General features: G+C 36.2%; 1 protein-coding gene and 1 long non-coding RNA gene across 2 annotated transcripts in view; both read left to right on the plus strand.

Annotated features, from left to right (window-relative positions):
* The first annotated feature begins 70 nt into the window (after positions 1-70).
* On the plus strand, positions 71-3,157 carry LOC125139926. Its single transcript, XR_007139077.1, has 5 exons — positions 71-204; positions 292-354; positions 721-792; positions 1,100-1,159; positions 1,251-3,157. It is a non-coding gene; the product is annotated as an uncharacterized LOC125139926 (long non-coding RNA).
* A 7,495-nt stretch (positions 3,158-10,652) lies between these two features.
* LOC113661200 overlaps positions 10,653-20,000 on the plus strand; it is a 26,011-nt gene continuing 16,663 nt past the window's right edge. Inside the window, exons 1-16 of the mRNA XM_047806751.1 lie at positions 10,653-10,743; positions 10,976-11,290; positions 11,368-11,667; positions 11,772-11,829; positions 12,108-12,130; positions 12,220-12,256; positions 12,788-12,885; positions 13,833-13,888; positions 14,449-14,511; positions 14,864-14,935; positions 15,063-15,107; positions 15,233-15,286; positions 15,384-15,473; positions 18,654-18,701; positions 19,558-19,636; positions 19,875-20,000. The exon at positions 19,875-20,000 is cut by the window's right edge and continues 43 nt beyond it. Coding sequence (XP_047662707.1) covers positions 10,683-10,743; positions 10,976-11,290; positions 11,368-11,667; positions 11,772-11,829; positions 12,108-12,130; positions 12,220-12,256; positions 12,788-12,885; positions 13,833-13,888; positions 14,449-14,511; positions 14,864-14,935; positions 15,063-15,107; positions 15,233-15,286; positions 15,384-15,473; positions 18,654-18,701; positions 19,558-19,636; positions 19,875-20,000 — 1,525 coding nt within the window. The 5' untranslated portion in view covers positions 10,653-10,682. The remainder of the gene's footprint in view (positions 10,744-10,975; positions 11,291-11,367; positions 11,668-11,771; positions 11,830-12,107; positions 12,131-12,219; positions 12,257-12,787; positions 12,886-13,832; positions 13,889-14,448; positions 14,512-14,863; positions 14,936-15,062; positions 15,108-15,232; positions 15,287-15,383; positions 15,474-18,653; positions 18,702-19,557; positions 19,637-19,874) is intronic.

A 20,000-nucleotide genomic window follows, 5' to 3' on the forward strand; every position in this document is an offset into this window, starting at 1 on the left:
AAAGAAGTGTGTGTGTGTGTGTGTGTGTTTGTGTGTGTGTGTGTGTGTGTGTGTGTGTGTGTGTGTGTATGTGTGTGTGTGTGTGTGTGTGTGTGTGTGTGTGTGTGTGTGTGTGTGTGTGTGTGTGTGTGTGTGTGTGTGAAACAGCCAAACACTGATGAAGACCCCATTGTATACAGCACAGTTGCTGTTTCTAAGCCAAAGGTAAGATCAATACATTGGTACAATTCTGCATTTAATTGAAGATAATGATGATTATTGTTGTTGTTCTTGTTGTTCTTGGTGGTTTAGGCTAAGAATAAGCCCACTTGTACTGCTGAAGACTCGATTATATACAGCACTGTGGCTACAAAGGTAAAGATGTCAATCCATTGATCCAATTCTACATATTTCTATTACTGATTTGTTGTCCTATTGTCTTCATCTGTTCTGTGTGTCATATTAGTTTCTGTATTTATACTCTGATGATGCAATGTCTCATAAAGTCTGTTTAAATTTATGAAGCATTCCTGTGATTATTTATTTATTTTTAACCAAGAATCTCTGAATTTCACTTCATGCAATAACAATAAAATGCTTGGAATTATAATTATAATAATTTAAAACAATTTTTTTGTGTGTGTTTTTGTGTGTGTGTGTGTGTGTGTGTGTGTGTGTGTGTGTGTGTGTGTGTGTGTGTGTGTGTGTGTGTGTGTGTGTGTGTGTGTGTGTGTGGTTTAGAGTAAAAAACAGGCCACTTTTACAGATGAAGACTCCTTTACATACAGCACTGTGGCTAAAAGCAAGCCAAAGGTAAAAATGGCAATCCACTGGTCCAAGTCTACATCAATTTCTTTATTATTATTTTATTATTATTATTATTATTTTATTATTATTATTATTATTATTATTATTATTATTATTATTATTATTATTATTATTATTATTATTATAAACAGGATGTGACCTACAGCTCTGTAAAAACTACCTCTAAAATGAGTAAATTCTGTTAAATGGAGTCTGTTCCAGTTCAGTCCAAGCTACAGATCTAAGTGTATAAATCCATAATAAACACTTTACTCACTAATCTGCCAGGGACTTTATTCATATCCTGTTCTAGGTTTCTCCAAATGATGTCACTAATGAGACCCTCTACAGCTCTGAGGTTTACCAGTAAGAGGTTTGTGATTAAAAATGTATACTTAACCCACTCAAATATGTAAAGTAAAATTACAAACCTTTCACACAGCAATTGTATTTATTCTCTTTAGAGGATGACTTACTGTCCACTGGCTGTGGGGCCTCAGGGATCTCTACTGGGTCGTGTGTCCATCCTCAATATCCTTACAGATAAAATCCCAGTCAGGACAAGGACAACATGCCCCACACTCACTCCACAGACATCACAGTCACATGACCCTCCGTCATTCAGAAACAAATGACGGTTTTCTCACTGTAGCTATCAGATTTCACTTATTCTTTTCAGTACTTTAATTTAATTTGTCTTTTGCTTGATCTGAAATGTATTTAAAGTGTTTATATGTCATGTTTTTATTTCAATATATTTTAACTCAAAATTCTTTTACATTAGCTCTTATCATTTCTGTTCACATGGTCTACAGTCCTTATATACAACATTAGTGTACAACATAACATACTGCAGAACCCACAACGCTTAATGAATAAAAACCTGTAGGAAAAATATCTTCTGATTTTAAATTAAAGCATGCTATTATTACACACTGCTATGCTACGCTATTATTATAACCGCCTAGTGAAGCCAGTGTTAATATGAGTGATGTTTAGGAAAACACTTCACATGGTGAAATTTTAACTATATGTACATAATCATCTAAGATGAAATGCTTTTCTTTTATATAATTAAGGATTTAATTCAAGATAACGGATCACAAGCAGCATGGACATTCTGGTAAACTGTGCTGGTACCTGATTACAATCTGAATGGATTAGTCTCATGACCCTGTAATGATGAACAGACCATTCACTGTGGGAGAACATCACACTTAGTCTGTATTGTAGCACCGTGTTTGTTAAACCTAAAATCATACCATATATTTATGGGTCGTAAAAGTGGAAACATCAAAGCTTTAAGCAGAAAAATAGAATCTTAAGCATGACCTGATTAAATTTTTTTTTTTTACAAGAATTATGGCAAACTTAGTTCTGTCGTAATTCTTACAAGTCACAGAGTCTCACATACAGTATATAACACTGGAGCATAAATGCCTATATTTCAATTTAAAAAAAAAAAATTTATTCATCTTATGCACTTACATTTACATATAAATGCAATAACGAACAAAGTGCTGCTTATACTGTAAATGTCTGATAACAATTTGAAACATTTATGTTTTTAATGTTTGTTTAAGATGCAATAATTTAGCTGTAATGATTGAGTGGTGAATGTAATGATGTGCAGGATGATGCAGAACTGTACGTACTGTAATGTGGAACAAACGGTAGGTTGGGGTCTGGCTGTCGTAGAATAGGGGCTGTGGTGAAACTTTTGTGGGAGTTTGTACATTTGTAATTGTACGCTAAAAGGGCAATTGTCAGTGCTCACCTTAGTGCTGCATGGAGTGGCCTTCTCAGGACAGGCTGAACAGCAATGACCTGCTTGACCACAGTAAAGGTAGAGCCGTATGCACAGACGACACTGACGCATCTTTGGAGATACATTTGGCAATATAAAGTATTGGAGATGAGCTCTGCCTGAAGGGAAAGGTTTAGGCCTTCTTAGAACATGGCTTTCAGTGCTGCATCCTTTCAATGTAATTTCCTTTATGTTTAATTCATTCAGGTCTGCCTGGAAATCACACAAAAAACAATCCATATCATTTGTAAGTACTGAGATATTTTACACCCCTGCAACCAAATGTGTAGAATTTATTCATACATAGAATTATTAGATCACTAATAATGAAAAAAGTATTTTGCAAAAAATAAACAAAAAAACATGTGAAGTAAATAACTACATGTCGTCTGGTTACAGTACTTAAGCTGACAGTTTGTGATGGTAGTGGAACAACTGCTTGGAAGGTTGTGAGTTCAAATTCCAGCACCAATAACAGGCTGCCACTTCTGGGCCTGTGAGAAAGGCTGTTAACACTCAAGTGCTCAGATGTATAGTATAAGTGACTCTGGATAACGGAGTCTGCCAAAAAGTCTATGTTTACTGTAAGAGTACTTCTTTATTAAAGTGTAATGAACTCAGAGTTTGTTTTATTTGCTTGAGGTTTTCTTTATTTATTTTTTATTTTTTACAAATAAATAATACAGTTTTGGTATTTAAAAAAAAATCATTACATCCCACAAAACAACAGTCTTCCTATTAGCTGTTTAATCACTCAGGTCAGTGATGCTCATCTGTCTCTACTGTCTCAGACACACACACACACACACACACACACACACACACACACACACACACACACACACACACACACACACACACACACACACACACACACACACCTTGGGTGATGGTGTTATGAATAGTTATTGTAGTAAATGGTTTTATGCTTTGCCCATAATCTCCATTATTACAGTATGGGTCAAAGCACCAAAGTGGCATTTTGAGGTCAAAACTATTTTTCTGAATATTTTTCAATCAATCCAAACTGCAAGCCAGACTATTAAGTTTCCCAACTTCAACATTTGCAAAAAGATGTATAAGAATTTTGTGAACAAGTTCTAGAATGTTTGTTCCTGTATTTTGACTAAAACTCATTAGTAATCAAAACACATTGAGATTTAATTTATAAAACTGAAATAAAACAATAACAACAGAACATGGCAGCCACAGGCCTAATGCACTCAGACAACTGTAATGTAAAGAGTTTAGTTACACTGATGGAGCAGAGTTACAGCCTGTCTGTATTTGCAGAGGGAAAGAAAAAAAAATACAAACAAGAAACACAAAAACATTAAACTTTGCATACTGTATCATTGATCTAATTCAAAAGCAGCTTTATAATGATGACTGTGATATTTCTAGAACAGGGCTGACATCAACCAGTCATATTTCATCAGCGATTTTTATATAAATATTATTACGATATGTTATAGGATATATAGGATATCTATCCATCCATCCATCCATCAAAAAGTATTAACTTAGTTAATAGACCTTTTCTGTAAAAAATCATAACTGCATCCATTCATCTAATAACATTGTGTGAAGGAATATTACATTGAGTTGTTGATTACAATAAAGTTTATTACAAAAAAGTTTCCCTTTCTCTGAATTGTTAATTGTCTCTATGATAAATGTCAGGCCACTCAGGTGTTTGTTCAGTCCCTTGATATATGTCGACACTGGACTACAGCACCTCGCTCCTGGCAGGTCTGCCCCTGAGCACCATTCCACCTCTGATCCTGAATGTAGCTGCAGGACTTGTTAAAAACCTTCCTATGTGCTCCTAAACCACCCCATTGTTATATTTCTCCCCATACTGGCTTTCAGTAGCCACACACTTCAGATTTATAACACTGAGGCATGTCTACAAAGCCAAAATCAGACCCGCAGCCTCAAAAATCAAAGTAATTAACACACCACTCACTGCACCACACTCCCTCTTATCTTCTAGCTCTGCACCACTGATCACACCAAGATTCATATCAAGTTTCTTCTCTGTTCACAATTAGTTCATAATTCTTCCCCAATTCTATATATTGAAGTACATATTATTCAGTGTTGTAATGTAACGGAGTACAAATACTTTGTTACTGTACTTAAGTAGAAATGTCACGTATCTGTACTTTACTTCACTATTTAAATTTATGTCAACTTTCACTTTTACTCCACTACATTTCCTAGATAAAATGTATACTTTTACTCCGTTATATTTCCACTAAGCATCTTCGTTACTCGTTACTACAAAATAAAATCAGAAGAAATGTGTGTGACTGCAATAAGGGAGATTTGGCGAATCACTGCTCCTAGATTACATTACACACGTCCGCACGCCCTACGGAGAAGCACAGGTACGCGCAGCGTGCACGCGCAGTCAGAGCTGGAGGCGTTTATCTATAACGGCGGCAACCAAAAGCAACCAAAAGCAGTGAAATGTCACTATTCTTATTACCAGAGTAGTAATAGCACAAACAAAATATTAAAGCAATATCAATACTAAATAAAAATAACATTTATTGATTTGGTCTTTGTCTTGTGAATATTTGTTTATCAGTGACTGCATTCACACTGTTTGTAGAATGCACACATACATGAACTGATCTGATTCAAGCCTGGCATCATTACATCATGCATAACCTTTATTCTCTCTTGCAGAAAACGCTGAACACTTTAGACCATGATGTTTTTCTCTGCAGTTTTATAGATATGTAAATTTGTTGCTTTATTGAAAAGATGAACATGTGCTTAGAGTTCAAACCCAAACACTGCAGTATTTAAGCAGTAAGTGAACAGGTGATTATTACACATGATACTTTCTTGCTTATAGAAACTTTCTCATGTCACATGGGATTATGTAAATACACATGAAATCATGCGTCATGATAATGTGCACCAGTGAGGGAAGTAAATAACTACATGTTGTCTGGTTACAGCACTTAAGCTGACAGTTTGTGAGGATAATCAGAAATCACAGTTCTTTTTTTTTCTTTTTCTTGATTTTTTTTTGTTCAAATGAATAATACAGTTTTGCTATTTAAAAACATTTATTTTCATATTACAACATTACAGAGAAAAAATACCCCAAAAACTTCAGTCTGTAAGATTGCAATAGAATAAAGATAGTCACTTTGGTCAGTGATGCTCATCTGTCTCCACTGTCTCAGACAACATCTGGTGCCGAAGTGTAGAAGCCTTATGTTTTATTAACTAACTAACTAACTAACTAACTAACTAACTAACTAACTAACTAACTAACTAACTAACTAACTAAAAAATAAATATATAAGAGGAAAAAACATTCAATGTACTTTGAGATGTAGGAGAAAAAAAATTACTTTGGATGACTTATAACCAAAGAAAGTACCAGTACAGTGAACCATGTACTTCAGTACTGTAAAGCAACTAGACGTCATTGGAGGGATGATTCATATTAGAAGGTGAACAAAATAAGGAAACACACACACACAAACACATGCACACACACATTCATACATACACACAAACACACACACATATAAATTCACACACACACACACACACACACACACACACACACACACACACACACACACACACACACACACACACACACACACACACACACATACACACATGCACAGACACATACACTCATACATACACACAAACACACAGACACATACACACACACAAACACACTCACATAAACATACAGACACTCATACACACACATACACACAAAAACACACACACATTCACACACACCCATAAAAATATACAAATACACACAGACTAACACACACACACACACACACACACACACACACACACACACACACATATACACAGACACACGCACACGCATGCACATACACACACACACACACTCACACACACTAATCTGTTTAGCTTAGCTCATCATGATTTGTAATGTTGGTCCAATTTGTATTTCTATGTAACTATTTTTTAACTATATATATATATATATTGTTGTTTTTTTTCTTCTTCTTTTGTACGGTGACCTTGAGTGTTCAGAAAGGCACCTTTAAATAAAATGTATTATTATTATTACATGCACACATACAGACACACACACAGACACATTTACACACGGATGCACGCACACATACACACAGAGACACACAGACACACACACATACAAACGCATGCACATACACACACAGACACGCATACAGTACAAAGACACACACAGACACAAAGGATTTTTTTTATATACTCTACATACAGTACATACAACAAACAGGGAAGGAAGTGCTATTACACACACGCACATACTGTACACCCACACACACATACAGTACACACGCATGCACATACACACACAAAGGCAAACACATACACACGCATGTACATACACAGACACACATGCATACTCACACACACAAATACTGTATACACACACATGTACATATACAAACACACACAGGCACATACACATGCACACACTAAGACACACATACACACACACAGAGGCTGGATGATGGTGTTGTGGATTGTTATTGTTAATGTTTCTATACTTTGCCCATAATCTCCATTATTATATGGGTCAAAGCACCAAAGTGGGATTTTGAGGTCAGACTATTTTTTTCTGATGGTTTTTTTGGTAATTACATTTTTTTCCTGTATTTTGACTAAAACTCATTACAGTTTTTTTTTCAGTTGCTAACAAGCATTGTTCAATACCGAAACCACATTTTCAAAACTGCATGAAGGCAGTCTGCATGAATGTTGCCAAACAGTTACATAATATTAGAAATAAAATGTACTGCAGGTTCAAGTCTCTGTGCTGAGTGATTGTGTGAAACCTGATGAACTTCCTGGTAGCATCTGGGTTTAATACTTTTAATGAAAATAGAAAAAAAGCACTCCAAAGTCAACGAAAATTACCGATTTCTGAGGTTGTGCTCTATCTTTAAAAGCTCTTTTTACAGTTATAACCTGGTTGTTTTACCAAATAACCTATAATGCATTTCAGAAACTGTGATCCAGAGACATCAGTCACTTAACAAGTGTAAATGATTCCCTGTGATGGTGCAGGGTCTTTGTGTAAAAATGTGATCATGTGACCAGTCTGCGCTTATAGAAGGTTTAAAGTGGACGAGTAATTATTTATAATCTTAATGTTTAGTTTCAATAGCTAGCAAAGCACACACACATAGACACACAGACACACAAAGTTTATATATATATATATATATATATATATATATATATATATATATATATATATATATATATATATATATATATATATATATATATATATATAACAATAATGGGGTCTTGTTGTGTTTGGTAAGGATCACTGACCATAATTTAAACAAATACAAAGTAGGCTATTTGTTAAATTTCCATGTTCAAATTCCATTAATTTGTGTGTGAGAGCGAGAGAGAGCGAGAGAGAGCTAGAGAGACAGACTGGTGTTGTTTGTTGCCTTTTTGGACTCTATCATTTGTAATGTTGCTCCTATTTAAAACAGTTCGACTGAAGCCCAGACAATTTTAGGGTCATGATTGAGGACAATGTCCTGTCCAGAGACAAGCTGTTTCATGTTGAGGTTTTATTCAAAGCGACAATCAAAAATACCCTCTCTTTTTTTTTCATTGGTTGTTGCGTTAAATCTTACCCAGATAGTGTTATTTTCTGATTGTGTAGCCGCTTTTTTGATTGGCTGATAAGTGTCAGGGTCGACTAAGAACTACAGGGGAGACGCGCTTGATTCCTGCATGGTTCCATAGAGACAGCGGTGCGGACAGATACATTTTGGCCGCTGCAGCATATTAAATATATGATAAATAGTCAAAAAGTTTTTCTGCGCGAGAAATTCCAAGTTTTCATTCTTTATTTAACCAGGTGAGTCAGTTGAGAAGCAGTTCTCATTTACAATGACGACCTGACAAAGACGCAACATAAAACAAATACAATACACAAACACAGCTATAAACAATGACATGTAAAAACAAACAAAATACTAAAAACAAGTACAGTGATCTTGAGTTAGTGACTGAACTGAATATTTAATGAAAGAAAGCGATATACATTAACTAAGCTTAAGATGATTCCAATCATATGCAGCAGAAAACTGAAAAGAGCATCGACCAAAGGACGTACGGACTTTAGGAATGCAGAAATTAAAGAATCGGCTAGAGCGCAGATTACGACTCGTATTATTAACATTAAGAAGGGACTGTAAATGTGTGGCGGGATGTGTGGCGAGAGAGCGTGACAAAAAACCCAAATGAGTGTCTGTCATGCTGAATGTGTGACACTTGATAGCCCTGCAACAAACTGGGAAGGAAGTGCTATTACACACACACGTACACATACACACGCATGCACATACACACGCATGCACATACACAAACACAAAAACAGACACACATGCACATACACAGACATACACACAGACACATCCACACATATAGACACACACAGACAAATACACAAGCATGCACTTACACAAACACAAAAACAGACACACATGCACATACACAGACATACACACAGACACATACACACACAGACAAATACACAAGCATGCACTTACACATGCATGCACACACAAACATGCACACACACAGGCATACTGTACACAGACACAGACACACACACCCATACACACACACATACAGTACACATGCATGCAAATACACAGAGACACACACGCATACACACACACAGACACACACACGCATAGACATACACACAGACAGACATAGACAAACACACACATGCACACACACACATGCACACACAGATACACACACACAGACCAATAAACATACACATGCAGACACACATGCACATGTACACACACACACATACACACACATATAAACACACATACAGCTACACACTCACACACACACACACACACACACACACACACACACACACACACACACACACACACACACACACACACACACACACACACACACACACACACACAGGCTGGATGAAGGTGTTGCGGATTGTTATTATTGTTAATGTTTCTATACTTTGCCCATAATCGCCATTATTATAATGGCCAAAGCACCAAAGTGACATGTAGATGTTGATTTTTTCTGATGATTTTTTTTTGGTAATTACATTTTTTTCCTGTATTTTGAAAAACTCATTAAAAAACTCATTAATAATTAATACACATTGAGATTTAATTAAAAAAACTGTATAATTGTTCTTATCCAAAAGCAGCTTTATAATGATGGCTTGTGATACTTTTAGAACAGGGCTGACATCAACCAATCAAATTATATAAGACATTTCACATAATTATCATTCAGATATGATCACAATGACAGGATGCATGTTCATCTCTCGTCTCTTTATTGTTCTGTGTAACCTGGTGAGCTGTAATACACACTGTGATTGACCCCTGGTGTGTTTTCTGTTTCAGAGAGCCAGAGATGTTCTGTATCACAGACAACTGAAGGACGTGATCTTGGTGACATCGAGAATATAAGCAGCTGGACTACTGCACCTCGCTCCTGGCAGGTCTGCCTCTGAGCACCATTCCACCTCTACAACTGATCCTGAATTCAGCTGCAGGACTTGTTTAAAACCTTCCTATGTTCTCTCAAACCACACCATTGTTATAATTTCCCCCTACAGACTTCCATACATCAATAGTAAAACATTGAGGCTTGCACACAGAGCCAAAAACAGACCCGTAGCCTCTATCACACCCCTCACTACACCTCACTCCCTCTGATCTTCTAGCACTGCTCCACTGATCCCACGGTCTCTTCTCTGTTTTGCCTCCTCATTAAACTTCCCCTAGATGTCTGAACTGCTGTGTCACTTGGGGAGGAATAAAAAATAAAAAAATATTTAAAAATAAAACTTGCCGTCTGTCTGTTTTTCCTGCTTTATTACTTTTATAAATAAAAAAACATTCATTCATTCATTTTCTACCGCTTATCCGAACTACCTCACTATAACAGTATGAGATAAAAAAAAAGAAAAAACAGGAAGTCAGCTAGTACAAATTAACATCAGCCACAAGCAGGAAGAGTATTTGTCATGCAAGTCTCTTAGAGAAACATGGGCTTTTACTCACTATGTGGTTCTGTAACTCTCCTTGGGTTTTTCCTCTGTATATCAGGTAAGACTAAAACTCTATCATTCTCATATACTGTCTGGGTATCCTTCATTTTCTAAAGGGTTAAAGAAGCTCTTGTTGTTTATTTCATTTCATGGAGCAGTGGCTGTTAGCTTTCATCACTGGTAGATTAAATGTACCTCAGTAGTGACACAGTGATTCCTGAATGTTCTGATCGTCCTGATTCAGTGTCTGAGTAACGCTAATACTGCTTCCTAATGTGGCTTGCATGCAGAGGTAGAGAGCATGAGGACACTGAAAAATGTAGCTGTAAAAAGAGGAGGATCTGTCACTATTCCATGTCTTTATGATGAGAAGTACAAAGCAAACAAAAAATACTTGTGCAAAGGGTACTATTGGTCTACCTGCAGTATCGTAGCCTATGCAAACTCAAGTGGAAATCCATCAGTCGTTGATTATCCAGAGCAGAATTTGTTGACGGTGGAACTGAACTCTGTCTCTGAGTCTGGATGGCATTGGTGTGCTGTAGAAATTGGGGATAAATTGCAGCAGGATGACAGTGATTTTTTGTATCTGACGGTTAGTCAAGGTAAGAAACTGAAATGAGTCAGAATTACAATTGTTATAAATTCCCTTACACCACTCATTTACTGCCTATTTATTCAGATCCTGATCTGTCAGTGAATGAGAGCAGAGTGAGAGGTGAGGAAGGAGGCAGCGTCACAGTCCAGTGTCTCTACAGTGCTGCGTATCAGAATACACAGAAGCAGTGGTGCAGATTTAAAGATGGACAATGCAACATAGTGAGGACATCCCAGAATTCAGCAGTGTACATCAGTGATGATGGGAGAAGATCCTTCAGTGTGAGGATGAGCAGACTGAAGAAGAGTGATGCTGGATGGTACTGGTGCAGTGCAGGAGATCTGCAGGTTCCTGTTCACATCAGTGTCAGTGATCCACATCCAGGTATTATCACAAACACTGATCAACTTTAACAAATGATGAGACAGAAATCACACTGATTATTTCCTTTGTTTTGACAACGGTCACTACATTAAATATTACAACAGTGAATACAACAGTGAATACAACAGTGACTACAACCGCTCATCAAGACAATACGTACACGTAAGTAGGAAAGCTTCATGTTATTTAGGCATGGTGTTTTCCTCTGTAGTTTTACTTGTTTTTTATTCATTAACCATTTCAAAGATGGAAGTGATGTGAAAAATAAACATCATAAAAAATGGATATAAATCTGTTGAGAGGCAATCACCATGAGCTAATGTACAGTATATGAATGAAGGAAAAATATTTCAAGTGACCAGACTTACTTTCTTTTTCTTATGTATTAAACATTCATTCATTCATTCATTTTCTACCACTTATCCAAATGTTGTAAACAGATCTGACTCGAAGCACAATTCAGGTAACATCAGATTTACATATTTAGAAGAAAATTAGTGTATCAGTTCTTCTTAACACATGTTTCTAATCTGAGTTATTTCTCACTCACAGTGTTTGTGAATTCAGTTCCCAGCCGTAATGAAACCACGTTAGTACAAACACATCTTTATTCTCTCACAGAAAATGTTGAACACTTTAGACCATGATGTTTTTCTCTGTAGTTTTAGAGACATGTACATTTTTTTGCTTTATTCAAAGACAAACATGTGAACATTACATGATAATTTCTTGCTTGTTGAAACTTTCTCATGTCACATGATCTTATGTAAATACACATGAAATCAATGAGTACCAGATTTAGGAAAGAAAATTTTCTACTAATATCATTTTATATTTTATGACAATTTACACCACAGATATAAAGTAATAAAATAACTACATGTACTCTTGGTACAGTACTTTATTTAAGTAGAACATATAAAATATTTGTAAATGTTGTAATAGTTTGATACTTTCCATTTCTGCCTAACTAGAGAACATGCCAATAGGATATTTAACTACTGATGATGAATGAAGGATTATTAATGCATGATGATTAATGATGAACTAAATTAATGAATATTTTCACTGCAGTTGTTTCAGCCAGTCTGTGGTAAATAATGCTTCAAATGTTTGTCAGTAGTTTGGTTTGGACCCTGAACCATTGGTACCTGGTGGCCCTTCTTCTGCCACTGGTGATACTGGTCATCATCATCTGTATGCTCAGAAAGAAATGTGGTAAGTGTCCCTGGTGTGTCTGTAGTTTTGAATTAGTTCTCATTCTTCTATTATTTCAAATGCGCAGGTCTGAGATCCATTCACTGGAGGTTCATTAACAAGAAATTCAACACAATCAAATATAATACAGTGTTCATACAACCAGAGGACAGATTCAACGGTTTGACAGTCAGATAAATCAGTCAGGAGTCAAACACAGTGCACCTAGAATCTGTGGGCAAATAGAAAACAGGAGAACAGAGGGGAAGAAAGTCACATACACTGATTGTAAACTCACCAGTTATTACAGTCTGAGCCTTTACACTGTATTTGTCTGTAATGTCATAAATATCACTTGTCTTTTTCCTCTGGAGATAATGTTGATGGCTGGTTATGAGCTTTCTGAACCCTGTAGTCCCGCGGTTCTTATTGTCGCCCCATAGTGGGGAATAAAGGCATGACAGGGCAAAGGATGTTTTTTTTGTGTGTGTGTGTGTGTGTGTGTGTGTATGTGTGTCCCCGACAAAACCCAGACCCATGTGTGTTTTAACTCAACATAAAGTGAAACACGACTGCACTTTTATTTCTTTTATTTCGGAACTTCATGCTGTTTGATTTTATTGATTTAGAACTTGATATTTCAATAAATTAGACCTTGTAATCTTGGAGTATTTCATCACCATTTCGTGGGTGATGGAGGACAGATGTGGCTTGAAAATCAGCCAAAGTTAGCAGAAAAAGTTTGAGCTCCACAGTTTGAGCTCCACAACATGAGTGTAAAGATTAGGAAGAATTTAAATGTAAATATAGGTGAGGGGATGGTGCCCTCTAGTGGCACAAATGTATTATTTATTTATTTATTTGTTTGTTTGTTAATTTATTTAATTGAATACAATTCACTAAAATCACTGAATTCAGTTGACTATGTGTAAATTTATTTTTATTTATTTATTTATTCTCTTTTCCAGAGTTAGAGAATCAACCCAGGATCAGAGAGAGGAGCAATGACACCACTGTTCCCACAGTTAGTACTGTGTCTTATGTCTTATTTCAGTGCCTTTAGTACCTTTTAGCACTTTTAATGAACATCATCACCACAATTTCTCATCAGTGCTGTTACTTAACAGTAAATAAAATCTTTTCAGACTGAGAGATCCTACAACTGTTTACAGGACAGGAAAGACGAAATTAAAACATTTATACTTTGGCCACAAACATACCCCAGAGGGATAGCAGTTTTAACATTTTACATATTTTTGCAGTTTATATTTAATAAAGATAAAATTAAAAAATGAAAATAAAAAATAAATAAAATATGTTAGCAGGTTAAGTGAGTTCAGATTACATTAATGTGAATCGTAGACTTAATAAACTGTATTAATAATAATACTTTATAAAGAGAAGTGTGTGTGTGTGTGTGTGTGTGTGTGTGTGTGTGTGTGTGTGTGTGTGTGTGTGTGTGTGTGTGTGTGTGTGTGTGTGTTAAACAAGCCAAAGGTAAGATCAATACGTTGGTACAATTCTGCATTTAAATTAAAATAATGATGATTATTGTTGTTGTTCTTGTTGTTCTTGGTGGTTTAGGCTAAGAATAAGCCCACTTGTACTGCTGAAGACTCGATTATATACAGCACTGTGGCTACAAAGGTAAAGATGGCAATCCATGGATCCAATTCTACATATTTCTATTACTGATTTGTTATCCTATTGTCTTCATCTGTTCTGGGTTTCATATTATTTTCTGTATTTATACTCTGATGATGCAATGTCTCATAAAGTCTGTTTAAAGTGTAGGAAGCATTCCTGTCATTGTTTTTTTTTTTTTTCTAATCAAGAATCTCTGAATTTCACTTCATGTAACAACAATAAAATGCTTGGAATTATAATTATAACAATTTTTGTGTGTGTGTGTGTGTGTGTGTGTGTGTGTGTGTGTGTGTGTGTGTGTGTGTGTGTGTGTGTGTGTGTGTGTGTGTGTGTGTGTGTGTGTGTGGTTTAGAGTAAAAAACAGGCCACTTTTACAGATGAAGACTCCATTATATACAGCACTGTGGCTAAAAGCAAGCCAAAGGTAAAGAAGGCAATCCACTGGTCCAAGTCTACATCAATTTCCTTATTATTATTATTATTATTATTATTATTATTATTATTATTATTATTATTATTATTATTATTATTATTATTATTATTATAAACAGGATGAGACCTACAGCTCTGTAAACACTGCATGCAAAAACAAAACTGTGAGTAAATTCTGTTAAATGGAGTCTGTTCCAGTTCAGTCCAAGCTACAGATCTATGTGTATAAACTGATAATAAACACTTTACTCACTAATCTGCCAGGGACTTTATTCATATCCTGTTCTAGGTTTCTCCAAATGATGTCACTAATGAGACCCTCTACAGCTATGAGGTTTACCAGTAAGAGGTTTGTGATTAAAAATGTATACTTAACCCACTCAAATATGTAAAGTAAAATTACAAACTTTTAACACAGCAATTGTATTTATTCCCTTTAGAGGATGACTTACTGTCCACTGGCTGTGGGGCCTCAGGGATCTCTACTGGGTCGTGTGTCCATCCTCAACATCCTTACAGATAAATTCCCAGTCAGGACAAGGACAACATGCCCCACACTCACTCCACAGACTTACATCACAGTCACATGACCCTCCGTCATTCAGAAAAAAAACAGTTTCCTCACTGTAGCTATCAGATTTAACTTATTCTCTTCTGTACTTTAATTTTTTTAGGCTTTTGCTTAATCTGAAATGTATTTAAAGTGTTTATATTTCATGTTTTTTTTCAATATATTTTAACTCAAAATTCTTTTACATTAGCTCTTATCATTTCTGTTCACATGGTCTACAGTCCTTAAATACAACATTAGTGTACAACATAACACACTGCAGAACCCACAACGCTTAATGAGTAAAAACCTGTAGGAAAAATATCTTCTGATTTTAAATTAAAGCATGCTATTATTACACACTGCTTTGCTACGCTATTATTATAACCGCCTAGTGAAGCCAGTGTTAATATGAGTGATGATTAGGAAAACACTTCACATGGTGAAATTTTTATTATATGTACATAAACATCTAAGATGAAATGCTTCTCTTTTATATAATTAAGGAAATAATACAAGATAACGGATCACAAGCAGCATGGACATTCTGGTAAACTGTGCTGGAATCTGATTACAATCTGAATGGATTAGACTCATGACCCTGTAATGATGAACAGACCATTCACTGTGGGAGAACATCACAATTAGTCTGTAGTCTGACTGTATTGTAACACCGTGTTTGTTAAACCTAAAATCATACCATATATTTATGGGTCGTAAAAGTGGAAACGTCAAAACTCTCTCACTCACTCACTCTCACTCATTTTCTACCGCTTTATCCGAACTACTCGGGTCACGGGGAGCCTGTGCCTATCCCAGGCGTCATCGGGCATCAAGGCAGGATACACCCTGGACGGAGTGCCAACCCATCACAGGGCACACACACACTCTCATTCACTCACACACTCCGGACAATTTTCCAGAGATGCCAAACAACCTACCATGCAAGTCTTTGGACTGGGGGAGGAAACCGGAGTACCCGGAGGAAACCCCAGAGGCACGGGGAGAACATGCAAACTCTGCACACACAAGGCGGAGGCGGGAATCGAACCCCGACCCTGGAGGTGTGAGGCGAACGTGCTACCCACTAAGCCACCGTGTCCCCCAAATGTCAAAACTGTAAGCAGAAAAATAGAATCTTACGCATAACCTGATTAAATTTTTTTTTTACAAGAATTATGGCAAAGTGAGTTCTGTCATAATTCTTACAAGCCAGTGATGGGTTTTCCACAGAGTCTCACATACAGTATATAACACTGGAGCATAAATGCCTATATTTCACTCACATTTACATATAAATGCAATAACCCGCAAAGTGCTACTTATACTGTAAATGTCTGATAGCAATGAAACATTTATGTTTTTAATGTTTGCTTAAGATGCAATAATTTAGCTGTAATGATTGAGTGGTGAATGTAATGATGTGCAGGATGATGCAGAACTGTACGTACTGTAATGTGGAACAAACGGTAGGTTGGGGTCTGGCTGTCGTAGAATAGGGGCTGTGGTGAAACTTTTGTAGGAGTTTGTACATTTGTAATTGTACACTAAAAGGGCAATTGTCAGTGCTCACCTTAGTGCTGCATGGAGTGGCCTTCTCAGGACAGGCTACACAGCAATGACCTGCTTGACCACAGTAAAGGTAGAGCCGTATGCACAGACGACACTGACGCATCTTTGGAGATACATTAGGCAATTTAAAGTATTGGAGATGAGCTCTGCCTGAAGGGAAAGGTTTAGGCCTTCTTAGAACATGGCTTTCAGTGCTGCATCCTTTCAATGTAATTTCCTTTATGTTTAATTCATTCAGGTCTGCCTGGAAATCACACAAAAAACAATCCATATCATTTGTAAGTACTGAGATATTTTACACCCCTGCAACCAAATGTGTAGAATTTATTCATACATAGAATTATTAGATCACTAATAATGAAAAATTATTTTGCAAAAAAAAAAAAAAAAAAAGTGAAGTAAATAACTACATGTCGTCTGGTTACAGTACTTAAGCTGACAGTTTGTGATGGTAGTGGAACAACTGCTTGGAAGGTTGTGAGTTCAAATTCCAGCACCAATAACAGGCTGCCACTTCTGGGCCTGTGAGAAAGGCTGTTAACACTCAAGTGCTCAGATGTATAGTATAAGTGACTCTGGATAACGGAGTGTTCTAATAATTCTATGTTTACTGTAAGAGTACTTCTTTATTAAAGTGTAATGAAATCAGAGTTTTTTTTATTTGCTTGAGGTTTTCTTTCTTTCTTTTTGATTTTTTTTTACAAATAAATACAGTTTTGCTATTTAAAAAAAATCATTACATCCCACAAAACAACAGTCTTTATGCTTCCTATTAGCTGTTTAATCACTCTGGTCAGTGATGCTCATCTGTCTCTACTGTCTCAGACACACACACACACACACACACACACACACACACACACACACACACGCACACACACACACACACACCTTGGGTGATGGTGCTATGAAAAATTATTGTTGTTAATATTTCTATGCTTTGCTCATAATCTCCATTATTATATGGGTCAAAGCACCAAAGTGGCATTTTGAGGTCAAAACTATTTTTCTGATGATTTTTCAATCAATCCAAACTGCAAGCCAGACTATTAAGTTTCCCAACTTCAACATTTGCAAAAAGATGTATAAGAATTTTGTGAACAAGTTCTAGAATATTTTTTCCTGTATTTTGACTAAAAACTCATTAGTAATCAAAACACATTGAGATTTAATTTATAAAACTGAAATAAAACAATAACAACAGAACATGGCAGACACAGGCCTAATGCACTCAGACAACTGTAATGTAAAGAGTTTAGTTACACTGATGGAGCAGAGTTACAGCCTAATAGCTGTCTGTATTTGCTGAGGGAAAGAAAAAAAACAAACAAGAAACATAAAACATTAAACTTTGCATACTGTATCATTGATCTAATTCAATAGCAGCTTTATAATGATGACTGTGATATTTCTAGAACAGGGCTGACATCAACCAGTCATATTTCATCAGCGATTTTTATATAATTATTATTAAGATATGTTCACAATGACAGAATGCGTGTTTATCTCTCGTCTCTTTATTGTTCTGTGTAACCTGGTGAGCTGTAATACACACTGTGATTGACCTCTGGTGTGTTTTCTGTTTCAGAGAGCCAGAGATGTTCTGTATCGCAGACAACTGAAGGACATGATCTTGGTGACATCGAGAATATAAGCAGCTGGAATGTTCTATCTATCTATCTATCTATCTATCTATCTATCTATCTATCTATCTATCTATCTATCTATCTATCTATCTATCTATCTATCTATCTATCTATCTATCTATCTATCTAGTCATACACAATGTATTATCTTGGTCAGTGGAACTTTTCTGTAAAAAAATCATAACTGCATTCATTCATCTATTAACATTGTGTGAAGGAATATTACATTGAGTTGTTGATTACAATAAAGTTTAGTACAAAAAAGTTTCCCTTTCTCTGATTGTTAATTGTCTCTATGATAAATGTCAGGCCACTCAGGTGCTTGTTCAGTCCCTTTATATATGTCGACACTGGACTACTGCACCTCGCTCCTGGCAGGTCTGCCTCTGAGCACCATTCCACCTCTACAATTGCAGGACTTGTTTAAAACCTTCCTATGTTCTCCTAAACCACCCATTGCTATGATTTCTACCCCTACTGGCTTCCAGTAGCTACACTCTTCAGATTTAGAACACTGAGGCATGTCTACAAAGCCAAAATCAGACCCGCAGCCTCTAAACTCTCACTGCACCACACTTCCTCTTATCTTCTAGCACTGCACCACTGATCACACCAAGATTCATATCAAGTTTGTTCTCTGTTCACAATTTTTAATTTTTACCCAATTCTCTATATTGAAGTACAAATTATTAAAAAGAAGACTAATTTTCATGAGTGGAACAATGAGGCCTAAGAATAGTATACCATGTGTCTGCACTGCAAGGCATGCAATGAAGTCTGTCTCAGTTATAACAGCCATAAAAATGTTTTCCTTTGTCAGCCTTCTTCTCTTCACACTGATTTTAGAGCACAAAGTGTGATGAGCAGGAAGAGGAACTGCTTGAGCCGCTACAGACACAGTACCAACTTCACATAGAAGCAGGACGTAAGAATCCCTCACATCTGATTCAACATCAGAACAAATCAACATGAGCTGCTTTTTAATTTTTATTCTCATCATTTCCGGTAAGTTCATTTCCCATGCAGTCTTGAAGCTCTTTACATCACAGTGAAATCAGGTATTAAACTGCAATCTGGAAATAATTATTGATTTTATCAGTAATATTATGTTTCTATTCTAAATGAATCATACAAAATTGACAACATACATAATTTGTGCTTAGATCCTGATCTGTCAGTGAGGGAGAGCAGAGTGAGAGGTGAGGAAGGAGGCAGCATCACAGTCCAGTGTCTCTACAGTGCTGAGTATCAGAATACACAGAAGCAGTGGTGCAGATTTAAAGATGAAC

Source organism: Tachysurus fulvidraco, chromosome 22, assembly GCF_022655615.1.
Source record: "Tachysurus fulvidraco isolate hzauxx_2018 chromosome 22, HZAU_PFXX_2.0, whole genome shotgun sequence".
In the NCBI taxonomy this organism is placed as follows: Eukaryota; Metazoa; Chordata; class Actinopteri; order Siluriformes; family Bagridae; genus Tachysurus; species Tachysurus fulvidraco.